Source organism: Paramormyrops kingsleyae, chromosome 17 (assembly GCF_048594095.1).
Source record: "Paramormyrops kingsleyae isolate MSU_618 chromosome 17, PKINGS_0.4, whole genome shotgun sequence".
Taxonomy (NCBI): domain Eukaryota; kingdom Metazoa; phylum Chordata; class Actinopteri; order Osteoglossiformes; family Mormyridae; genus Paramormyrops; species Paramormyrops kingsleyae.
In genome coordinates, this window is record NC_132813.1 from 20,976,755 (window position 1) to 20,988,062 (window position 11,308).

At 42.7% G+C, this 11,308-nt stretch overlaps 1 protein-coding gene across 3 annotated transcripts; it reads left to right on the plus strand.

Moving 5' to 3' along the window:
• The first annotated feature begins 1,360 nt into the window (after positions 1-1,360).
• Positions 1,361-9,137, plus strand: nek3 (NIMA related kinase 3). 3 transcript variants are annotated; one of them, XM_023826040.1, is made up of 14 exons: positions 1,361-1,453; positions 1,606-1,746; positions 1,843-1,936; positions 2,024-2,121; positions 2,348-2,431; positions 2,564-2,631; positions 2,720-2,806; positions 3,183-3,237; positions 4,681-4,881; positions 5,546-5,660; positions 5,875-6,054; positions 6,142-6,276; positions 7,543-7,660; positions 8,047-9,137. In XM_023826040.1, exons 2-14 carry the CDS (start codon positions 1,630-1,632, stop codon positions 8,114-8,116), a joined length of 1,422 nt encoding a protein of 473 aa, XP_023681808.1. In that variant the 5' UTR covers positions 1,361-1,453; positions 1,606-1,629; the 3' UTR covers positions 8,117-9,137. The 3 variants fall into 3 exon arrangements, with proteins under 3 accessions (XP_023681808.1, XP_023681809.1, XP_023681810.1); XM_023826041.1 differs by having other exon boundaries at positions 1,361-1,746; XM_023826042.1 differs by lacking the exon at positions 5,875-6,054.
• The last annotated feature ends 2,171 nt before the right edge of the window (positions 9,138-11,308 follow it).

Sequence of the window (11,308 nt, forward strand, 5' to 3'; positions counted from 1 at the left end):
TGCAGACTAACGACTGCATTTAACTTTTCTTTCATGTCAAAATTAAGCCTTAAACCTCATCTTAACTGTCCCATTCACAATGCAATGGATGCAGATCTTTATTATTATGCCGCAAACTCCTGGCAGGATAATAACGCGTTTTTTCTTACTCTTGTCCACTGGCTGGTTAAAGGCACATCAGTCTAATCGATCACACTCCTCGCTGTCTAGTGTAGACACAGCAATTTACAATACAGCAGACTAAAATGCAAGCATTTATTGTAGATTCAGCTGTTACACATAGCATAGCATACCTCCAAAGTTCCAGGATATCTGTGACACTAATTCAGGAAAATAATTAGTTTTAAGAAATATGATATACTTCTTAGGCATTGGAATGTTATGTAATTTCAGGGCTAGACATAAAAATTAACCCAAATGTAATTTACGTCATCATATAATTGAAGGAGGGACAGAGTCAAATGACGCGTAAATGTCTTTTTCAACCATAGAATCCCTTTGAGGGATTCAAAAAATGAGGGCCAAAACAGAACAAGAGGGTGTTACATCATACCTTAAATATAGCAAAAGTATTTTTACTGCTGATATAGCACTGGCTTTAGATCACGTGATGCAGGGTGATCGCTCTGCAGGGAACCATGGCCATCTGTTGCCCCTTCAAACATTGTTCCAAGATACATATACGTATAAATATAAATATGTGTGCGTATCCAGTATGTTATTCCCCCTACAATATCACTTATCTGCACCTCAATTGGTAATAGCATGAGAAATTAAAATATGTTTGCACTAGATGAAATAAAATGAGTTCCTGGAGGAGACTGACACGAAACTAGAAACAGAAAAGCAAAAATGACATTCGATACCATAATGCAGGATTATGTGAGGGCACTGTTATTAATTTATTAATGCAATTAAATTAACGCTCCACGATTTTTTTCGGTGCCGGGCAGGTTACAAAGAGATACGCGCTTATTGCCCCCTAGTGGCAAAATTGCGATAAAACGAAATTCAAAATTTAACTTCCCGAATCTCTGTCGCCTGTAAAATATAGCTATTATTGATATATTACACTGACGTTAATACTTTACTGTAAGATTGGCAACAATTTTCATTTAAATCTATAAAGAAAATTAAATGAAAACGTAATATTGACTCATCATATTAAATATCTAATTGTTAATTCAGTTCTTAGTAAATCCTAGATGCACTGTTAAATTCCTGCTTAGCTGAAGACCTAATCTCTAATTTATTTTTTAACTACAAAACTGAAAATAGTGACACGCACACACACGTGTTCTCGTGCTTATCGCTTTTATGGAGGAATGACGTCGGCATCCTACGTCATGCACAAGGCGGAAACACACCCGTGTCCCGTACGTGGGCACAATGCATGGCATTGTTGTGAATGGCACGGCTACGGGAAAAGCGTTTTTAATATAACGATAACTAGGTAATAATTATAATGACATTTTTCGTTTTCGTCAGACACACGGCGCAGTTTTAATGATATGATGATTAAATTGTTTGCGAATTTTCCATTTTGTTTGAATTGGAATAATGTCGGCTGCCCATTGACTCGTACAAATTATGCGTTTTTTGCAGCCTGTAGTTTAAATACGTCTGAATATGGAGGGCTACACAATCCTAAAAGTAATCGGTGATGGGTCTTTTGGTCGAGCGCTGCAAGTCGAGCAGAAAAGCAGCTGCGAACAATATGTGATGAAAGAGATACGCTTACCGAAGGTAATGCCCTTAACTGTCATCCTTGCCAACACACTACATATTGTTTTCTCATTAACAGAAAGACGTGCTTAGATTTTTATATCTGAATTATTATAGAGTCCGACGGGAATTCAGAATTCCAGGAGGGAAGCCGTACTCCTGTCCAAGATGAAGCACCCCAACATTGTGGCCTTCAGAGACTCATTTGAAGGTGTTTTTCATTTATCTTTTAAGAAACAACTTAATCTTAAACATGACTATGACCGATAATTAACAGGGGGTATTCTTTGTTCTGCAGCTGACGGACATTTGTACATTGTCATGGAGTACTGCGCTGGGGGGGATCTGCTACAGAGGATCAAGCAGCAGAAAAACACCCCGTTCCCTCCCGATATGGTAATAAAACAGTGTAAATAAATCAGAATTCGGCATCGCAGCTAGAAATTTTCCTAAGTACCCTGTGCTTGTGTAATCACCTACAGCAACTGAACTGAACAGCGCACTGCTTACTTGTTGCTTCCAAAGTATGTCGCACTAGTATGTTGCAGTAGCGCCCCCTATTACACCAAGGTGAATTACCCTACCTGAGTTTTATGTCTGCGTGACGGTGACACTTTTTTAGATCCTGAGCTGGTTTGCTCAGATGTGTGTTGGGACAAAGCACATCCATGATCAGCGAGTCCTCCACCGGGACCTGAAATCCAAGGTGAGCAGGAAGCCTGCTCTTTTGCCAAACCCCATAGATGCAACCTGTATTTTTTTGTCGTCTTTCCACATTTCATTAAACCTGTGTCACATTGTTGTTTGCTTCCGGTGTTTTCTTCCTCCTTCTGCCTAGAACATATTCCTCACCAGCGATGGCGCTGTTAAACTGGGAGACTTTGGGTCATCATGTGTTCTTAACAGGTACAGAAAGGTCCTCTGTCGTTCTTTATGGGTCAGAAAACCTGATGTCATTGTTAAACGTGCTTTTGCTCTCATTTTTTCCAAAAAGTGCAAAGGCCTATGCGTACACCTATGTTGGAACACCTTACTATGTGTCACCAGAGATCTGGGACAACAAGCCATACAATAATAAGAGGTAAGATGTAAAACTGCTTTTCAGATGGTTTGTAGTTATGTCTGATTCAGCTCTTATCGTGTACTGTTTTGCAGATAAAAATATTAAACAATCTGGATTCTTAATGCCCATAAACCCCATTGACGTTAAGTTACACAGACTTTAACCTGGTTAGAGTGCAGGATTTTATTAGTCTCTGTCGTAATGTGGGATAAGGGGACACAGAAAGTAATGGTAACTATAAATAAATAAAGTTTGAAGTTGCTGGTTGCACGGCTGTTTCTGTACAATGACAGTCAGACTGTTTGTGACTACCTGCTGAAACTGTAGCGAAGCACATGATCTAATACTGCTTCAGTCATCTGGAGTAGCTGATGGATCTTTCTGTGTGTTGCAGTGACGTCTGGTCCCTGGGCTGCATCCTCTATGAGCTCTGCGCCCTCTCTCACCCTGTGAGTCCGCTGTCACTGTAGCTATCCATCCTCTATGAGCTCTGCGCCCTCTCTCACCCTGTGAGTCCGCTGTCACTGTAGCTATCCGTCCTCTATGAGCTCTGCGCCCTCTCTCACCCTGTGAGTCCGCTGTCACTGTAGCTATTTGTCCTCTATGAGCTCTGTGACCTCTCTCACCCTGTGAGTCCGCTGTCACTGTAGCTATCCGTCCTCTATGAGCTCTGCGCCCTCTCTCACACTGTGAGTCCGCTGTCACTGTAGCTATCCGTCCTCTATGAGCTCTGTGCCCTCTCTCACCCTGTGAGTCCGCTGTCACTGTAGCTATCCGTCCTCTATGAGCTCTGCGCCCTCTCTCACCCTGTGAGTCCGCTGTCACTGTAGCTATCCGTCCTCTATGAGCTCTGTGCCCTCTCTCACTCTGTGAGTCCGCTGTCACTGTAGCTATCCGTCCTCTATGAGCTCTGTGCCCTCTCTCACCCTGTGAGTCCGCTGTCACTGTAGCTATTTGTCCTCTATGAGCTCTGCGCCCTCTCTCACCCTGTGAGTCCGCTGTCACTGTAGCTATCCGTCCTCTCTTTCTTCCTCCACCTTTTTGTTCACTGTGGGGTTCTGTGTCTTTACGCAGTGAAGTTCAGTAAGTTCTGGTCAAGCAGAAGTTCTGATCCATGGAAAGGGGGATGATTCTCATCACCATCTGGACCAAAATCATCAGTGCAAATGCATTTTATTTTGGCAGCCAAGTATACTGTCATCCTCTGTCATCAATCATTTATATACATATTTAATAGTAATAATAGTTCAACATCAGAAAGTAAGTTTCATTAAAATAAAATTAAAAATCCATTAAACGTCCCTCCCCAGGGGTACTCTGCCTTCCTGGGACTTCATGGTGTACTGCAGCCCTGCACAGGATAAGTGATGATGAGAAAATTTATGGATGGATTATTTCCTCTTAAAATAAAATTACCCACAGTTAGATCGCAATTAGAGCGAAGGAGAGAGCAAAGACATTTAAATCTAATTGCATACTCTAGTGGAAGATCTGAAGTCATCCATCTCCACTTGGCGTGAGCGTCGTGCAGGATCCCTGTGAGGAAATGGACTCGTTGGTCTTTCACACATCCTGTCGAAATGGGGGAGCACATGCCATCACCTTAAGGTTTGGCCACAAACAGTCACTACGCTAAATATTAAATGGATGTTCCTTAGATGCTGAAGCAGCTTGTTCTGCTAACCAGTGAGCTAGCTACAATATTTAGCCTCTGCTCGCTAGCTATTCCTTTAGTTTTTGCTACATCTGAGGTTTGCCCCAAAAGTGACATTTTGATCAGAGCCCCAGAAACAACAAACCCACCGCTGGCCGCTGCCACTTGAGCGGTTCTCCCTACCCAGTCCAGTTTCACACGTCCCATCCTCACCTTTGCCCCCTCCGCTGTCCATCAGTTCCAGGCCAGCAGCTGGAAGAGCCTCATCCTGAAGGTGTGTCGAGGTGCCTACACACCTTTACCTGCTCACCTGCCCTATGAGCTGCACTACTTGGTCAAGCAAATGTTCAAGACTAACCCCCGGGACCGGCCCTCGCTGCACACCATCCTAACCTCGCATCGTATCTCTAGGCTTCTGCAGAAGCACCTGCCCCTTCATGTGAGTTCAGTCACCCTCTCAAATTGTATGTTAGGCTGAAGCACTGGTTCAGTGAGGACTATACTGCATTATTGTGTAAAGTGGCATAGGTTTGTGCCCTGACATAATTGTAGATAAACAATTATAAATAGTCACATTTGCACCATTATCAAAAACATCTCTTACAATCTCTTATTTGAATATTTGTACATGTTTCTGAAAAGCTGTGATTTTCAGACGTTCCCTTGACTAGATTTTACTTACAGCAGGTCATAGCTGACAGTCTCTTGATTGGCTATTGTGCAATATCCAGGTACATTTGTGTACTATATGGTCTGTACATATACGTGCATGTGCTAGATGCTCAGGCATTATCTCCCAGTGTGTAAATGAATAAACTGTGGAATCAGTGCAGACACTGATTCTTATAATTGCTCATCAAAACTGATTTGTACAGATTTGTGGTTATTTTGTGCACTTTTTGGTCTTTAAGAAATACCAGCATTTGAGAATAATTTTGGCTAATGGGGTGGTATGAGGAGAGCTTAAGCCTGATGCTTATTTACACGTATGTATTTAACCAAGGGACCAGTTTCTCTTGCTCAGGTGTTACAGATGTGGTGTCCAAAGTTTGATATTAACCCAAGCAGAAAAGTCAGTGCTCTTAGACGGTTCTGTACTCTAGGAGCTGAAGGAAGGAATGAAGGAAGGAAGAACTTCCAGATGGGAGAGGGATGAAGGGGAGAAAGTTGCTGCATTCCTTGGGCAGAAGACCATATTGTCATCGTCTTCAGTGGGAGGTAGAATTCTTCTGTTGTATACATACATCATTCTGGTGTTTAGCATTTTGAACAGTGATAGGTTCCCAAATTATTAATGATGCCTGGTGACACTGAGACTGTGGGACTGTTGTTGTAAAGACCTTTTGGGGAAAGGTAATTGATGTGGTTGATTGCACAGATTTTAGGGCTGCAGAGAGCAGATAAATTCATGCACTCTTCTGCCAAAAATCAGAAAGCTTTTCTGAAACGTCGGACCCCATGGGTAAGGGTGAGAGGGAGCGACCTCGCAGGAGGTGGGCAAGGGAGCCGTCGGAGACCGTGCTGGAGGTCCTCGGAAATGCTGAACTCACCAGCACCTCCTCCTGCACCTCCTCTTCCAGAGAACATAGGAGTAGCCCAGAGTTCACCCCACGTAAGGACCTAGCTTTACTGCCCACCACTTAAGTGGTCAGTTTGCCATTTATTGAGCTCTGTGTTTATTAATGTCTCTGCCCTTCAGGGAGCTTGATCTCTGAGGAGTCTGAGATCAGCCATCGAAGGCAATGGGACAAGAGCCCCCCCGAGAGGCTGCTGAGTTTGCTGGAAAAGGCTCCCGTTAGCATGGCTTTCAAAACCTTCACTGTGCTTCGGCCAGGTGAGTGAAGGTGGCCGAATGCTTAAAATTAGGGATGATCATTTAGATTAATTTTCCCAACCGACAACCGGCGTTCGTTATCCGAACATTAATCGTTAACTGATCAGATTAGAATATTAAATTAGAATTGAATGAAAATAGAACTGAGGAGTGTCTGATTAAATATGCGAACATTTTTTTTCAGTTTTATTTTAACATGTGCGAACAACAGCACACAGAACATATTAAGAACAGAATCTGGATTCACACATCGTCAAATTTTCATGCACCTGCATCGTTTCCGACAACAGAGAAAAACAAATTTATATAAATAAAAAGAATAAGTACTTCTTTTCGCTCGCTTCATTTTGCTTGCCCGGCAAAATACGTCTGAAGGCACGTGTGGTTGCACGTGAAAACGCCCCATGAGTTAACAAATAGCGTGTGTGTAGCATATTTATGCCGCAAAACTTTCTACTACTACTACTACTAATAATAATAATAATAAAAATATATATAAAAACATTTTAAACCGTTTAACTGATAGTAATAATCGGTCAAAATTCATTCTTTCGGTTAACGGTTAAACGGTCAATATGAGCATCCCTACTTCAAATGACATCTGAACCAAACGAAATTGACCACAATCTTCGTTTTATGTCACTCCCCAACCCGAGAGAACACAGAATGTTTTTGATGCAGCAGACCCACATACAGAATGAAAATAAACATATTGTGATGAGTGCGTGAATCATTTTAATGAAGAAGATGACTCAGGAAATGGAAATTGCTCTCTTTATTAACAGCCGATATTGGTTTAACACTAGCAGTGGCAAAGACAGGGAAGCCGGCAATTTACACGACACTCACAGGTACACTAATGAAACGTGCATTCCATGGCAAACATTACGTGCAATGTGTAGATATACAAAAAGTTCGATTCTTGTAGATTTGAAAACTGGTTCAGCCAATTGAAAAGAACCGGTTCAAAAGATTGGTTAGTGCTTATAATGTTTCTCGCTAAGACCTTATTGCAGTTCGCTTAGTGCTTTTTGCTGAAAATCGCACAAATACAATAACGTTGTATTGGACTTGGGTACTAATATGTCATTCACACTAGAAGAGATATCATGCTTGTAGCAGGACTGAATGCATACGGCAGCTGTACCGAGTGCCTTCCTTTCTAGCAGTTTCACATGAAACCAGCAAAGTTAGTTTGATCTGTCTTGTCTGAAGCTACACTTGCTGTATGAAGGTCACTTTCTCTTTCCTCTGTGTCCCCTTCAGATGGTGACAATCCCCTGGTCGGCCCTCTGTCCCCAGCACGACGCGATGACACAGACGGACTTGTGGGAGATGCCGTTGACGACTCCAGACTGGAGCCACGGTCTGACGACGAAGACACGTAAGTCATCTGCTGGAGATCCAGCTGACGAGGCCCGTTGGATTTAGGTAGCGCCGCATGTCAAATGGACATCTTGATGTCAAACCTGAGGTGTATTTTATGTTGTAGATACAATCAGTCACTGGCACAGGTCATGCCTTGTGATTCATCGCACAGATGGATGCTAAGTCATGTTATTACCTTTCAGCCACAGGGTGGAGTTCCAGCTAAAGGCCCTCGTCATACTGTACATATCTGATGTGGCTTATCTTGACTCAGCGGACATGGTGTTCACTGGACAATAAAATTCAATAGTTATTTTTGGGGTCTTATCTCTGTTTGCTGCTGCAGTTTCTTGTCACACTACAGCAGTATATGGCAGTGATATAAGAAGTGTATGTTTACAGGGACTTTGAAGAGGAGTCTCCGTGTGACTGGGTTGGGGAGCTGGAGAAGATGATCACTGCCGGAGAGTAACAACCCACAACTACCAGGAATAGTTTTCATGAAAAGTATTTTTAAGTCTTCATTCTGTTAAATGGCCAAACTAAATGTATCAAGATGTTGATGCTGGGATTTATTTTAAACATATCTCAACTGCCAATTAAATATTTGTATTACTGTTGAAGTTTGGTATGTCCACAGCTCTAAAGCTCTGTCCCAGTTGTCTCAAAAAATTTGTTTTCCATATTCTTCCTGCTCTCATTTGTTACTGCTGGCAGTGCACTTGGAGACAGAGGTCATTACTGACTTGGACATACCTTGTATTTTGTCATTTGATTATTTGAAAAAAAAATGGCTTCCACATACGTCACAAGCAGCAAGGGGTCCTAATCCAGCCAAATATAGCCCGGCTCATAGGGTGGCCTAGATAGCGCCTGACTGGATTGCAAGAATTATCAACAGGAAGCGTATAATCCAAAGTGGGGGTTGGCGAAGGGGACGAGGGTATAAAAAGCCATGTATATTTTAAGAGAGCAGTTTATCTCCCTTTTTAATTTTTGCTTCATTTTCACTGCTTCTTGGTTTGCTGGACTTTTATAAAGCACATTTTGTAAGATAAATCAGTGTGACAGCACTTGCTGTATGTGCTGAAAGTGCAGCACACTGATAGACGCACACAGAAGCACAGGTGTGTATGTATAAACACTCTCAGCTGCCACACTAGTAATCGTTTAGCTTTTCTGTGTATTACTTATTTGTCAGTGTTACTTCCATTGTGGCTAATTCTTAGCCGTCAGTTTTTTTCATAGTTTTGTATTCCTATTATTTTATTTCAGGAAGTTATTAAGTGGAAATAATTAATTTGTAATTTATTTAAGAATTTGAAATCAACTATTTTGATAAAATGTAATGCTTGTTTAATACTTGTGTTAGATATCCAGCAGTGATCAATAATTATTAATGAGTTAACTGCCTCCTACCTACATCGTAACTAGAAAACTTGGTGTGAAGCTACCAGCAAAGTTAAATTTTTCATTAAATTATATTGGGTCAATCGCTGTATGAATCACTGAGGTCCAGGTCCACGTGGTTTTGAGGTGCAGTGTAACTGCTAGCCTTTCAGAAGATCAAAGAGCTCCCTGTGGCATCGGCCATTTTGGATTATTGTGAGGCCCACTCCGAAGTATGATGAGGCCTACTCTGAAGTATTGTGAGGCCCACTCCGAAGTATGATGAGGCCTACTCTGAAGTATGATGAGGCCTACTCCGAAGTATAGTGAGGCCAACTTTGATATATTGTGAGGCCCACTCTGAAGTATGGTGACCATTGACACGGTGGGACTGAAGGGGTGCTGATGCAGCGCCGTGGTTGGGACTGGAGGCCCGTGGTGCTTTGCTCCAGACATCTAAGTGAGTCTCCCTCCCAAATATGCATGTACAGTACTACTCAAGAGTTTAGACACACCAAGCTGCCTACAAAAGAGAGTGATAGTGTCGCATCACGTGACCTGGTCACCTGACTCAAACACAGTAGAGATGGTTTTGGAGAAGTTTGAACAGAGAGTGAAGGAAAAGCAGCCAATGGGTGCTCAGCATACATGTATGACCTCCTTCAGGACAGCTGGAGAAGCTTCCCAGTAGGCTGCCTCAAGGGCCCAATGGTGGGATCTCTCTGCTGACACAGGGATTTGAACTGGCAACCTTCTGAGTCCCACCCCACAGAGCTGCCCCACCTCCCTCAGCAGATTAATTCTTTTTGGTCAGTGCATAATTCCATATATGTTATTTTATAATTTTGATGTCTTTATTCTAAAATGTAGAGAATAGTATAAATAAGCCTTTCTATGAGTAGGTGTGTCCAGACATTTGACAGGCACCATATGTACAAGTGGAATTCAAGGTCCTAGTCCATCTGATGAACTCTCAGGACCTGGGTAAGGTGCCTATCCAATGTCAGAGGGTATTGATGCATCTCAAGAAGCTTACAGGAGAATGCACCAGTAAGCATAAGACCCTGTTAGTGCGATCACCGCCCAGGAGCCCTTCCGGAAACATGTGGAACAGGAGTGACACACACAGAGGTGGAGAACAGTACACCTACCGCAAAACCGAAAAAGGACAGCGTTAGAGATGCCATGGCAACGGACGATGAGCGACAGGTTATGGTCAGGTACTTACTGTTAGGATGGCCAGAGCACTTTGGTCAAACACATGCCAGAGTTAGAGAGTTTCTTTCTATATGTCATCTGTCCATAAATAATGGGTTGGTGACTGAGGCTAATGGAATAGCCATACCAAAGTGGTGGTGAGGGTATTAGACTGCATACACTGCAGCCATCAGTGGGGAGTAAACACCTCACTACGATGGTCTGGTATCGCTCCCCAAATCAAAGAGAGGGTCGTGCCCTGCAAAGTCACACCAGCTCAGTCCAGAGAACCACTCGGTCAACTCTCACAGAAGGATAGTCCCAGCCTCCTAATCTGCCAACTGAATTAATTTACTATATAAGTGGCGTAACGTGTCTGTAATCGGAAGGTCGTTGGTTCAAATCTCCAACTTGGCAGAGTGATTTCACTATTAATCCCCTAAGCAAGGCCTTTAAATCCCAGTTGCTCCAGGGACTGGTGGACCCTGCTTTCTCTCAAAAATAAATCTCGCTTTGGGTAAAAATATCTGCTAAATATGTCCAGTCCTGGAGGGCCGGAGCCCTGCACATTTTTGGGTTTCCTTTCATTTAACACATTTGCACCTTCTTGTGCTAATTACCACACATCCCTTGAGCTGATTAATTTGTGGTGGAACTGGGAACAAGCTAAGCTACACAGGGCTCCGGCCCCCCAGGACTGGAGTTTGACACCCCTGCTCTACACTATATGTCTTCTGATTGCTGTGAACAGGAGATATGCCAAATATGCAAATAATTAAGATAATTAATTAAGTTTGTGGTGACACACATACAGGGAGTATTTTGGCACTCCTTGCTTTCCTAGTCATCCAGCTCTCCTAGCCATCTTCTATTCTAGAACTTGGGAAACAAATCTTGTAAACCACAAATAAAACCTACAAATGCTGAGTGCCCCTTTGTAGGCTGCTCAACACGTTCCACCTTCCTCCACTTCATGACCTATTTCAGTGCAGAACATGCAGATCTCGGGCTGCTGACATCTCTGTGTGGTATTTCTGGGTTTGAACGACTTGAAAGGAGAGCAGAGGTACAGAAAAGT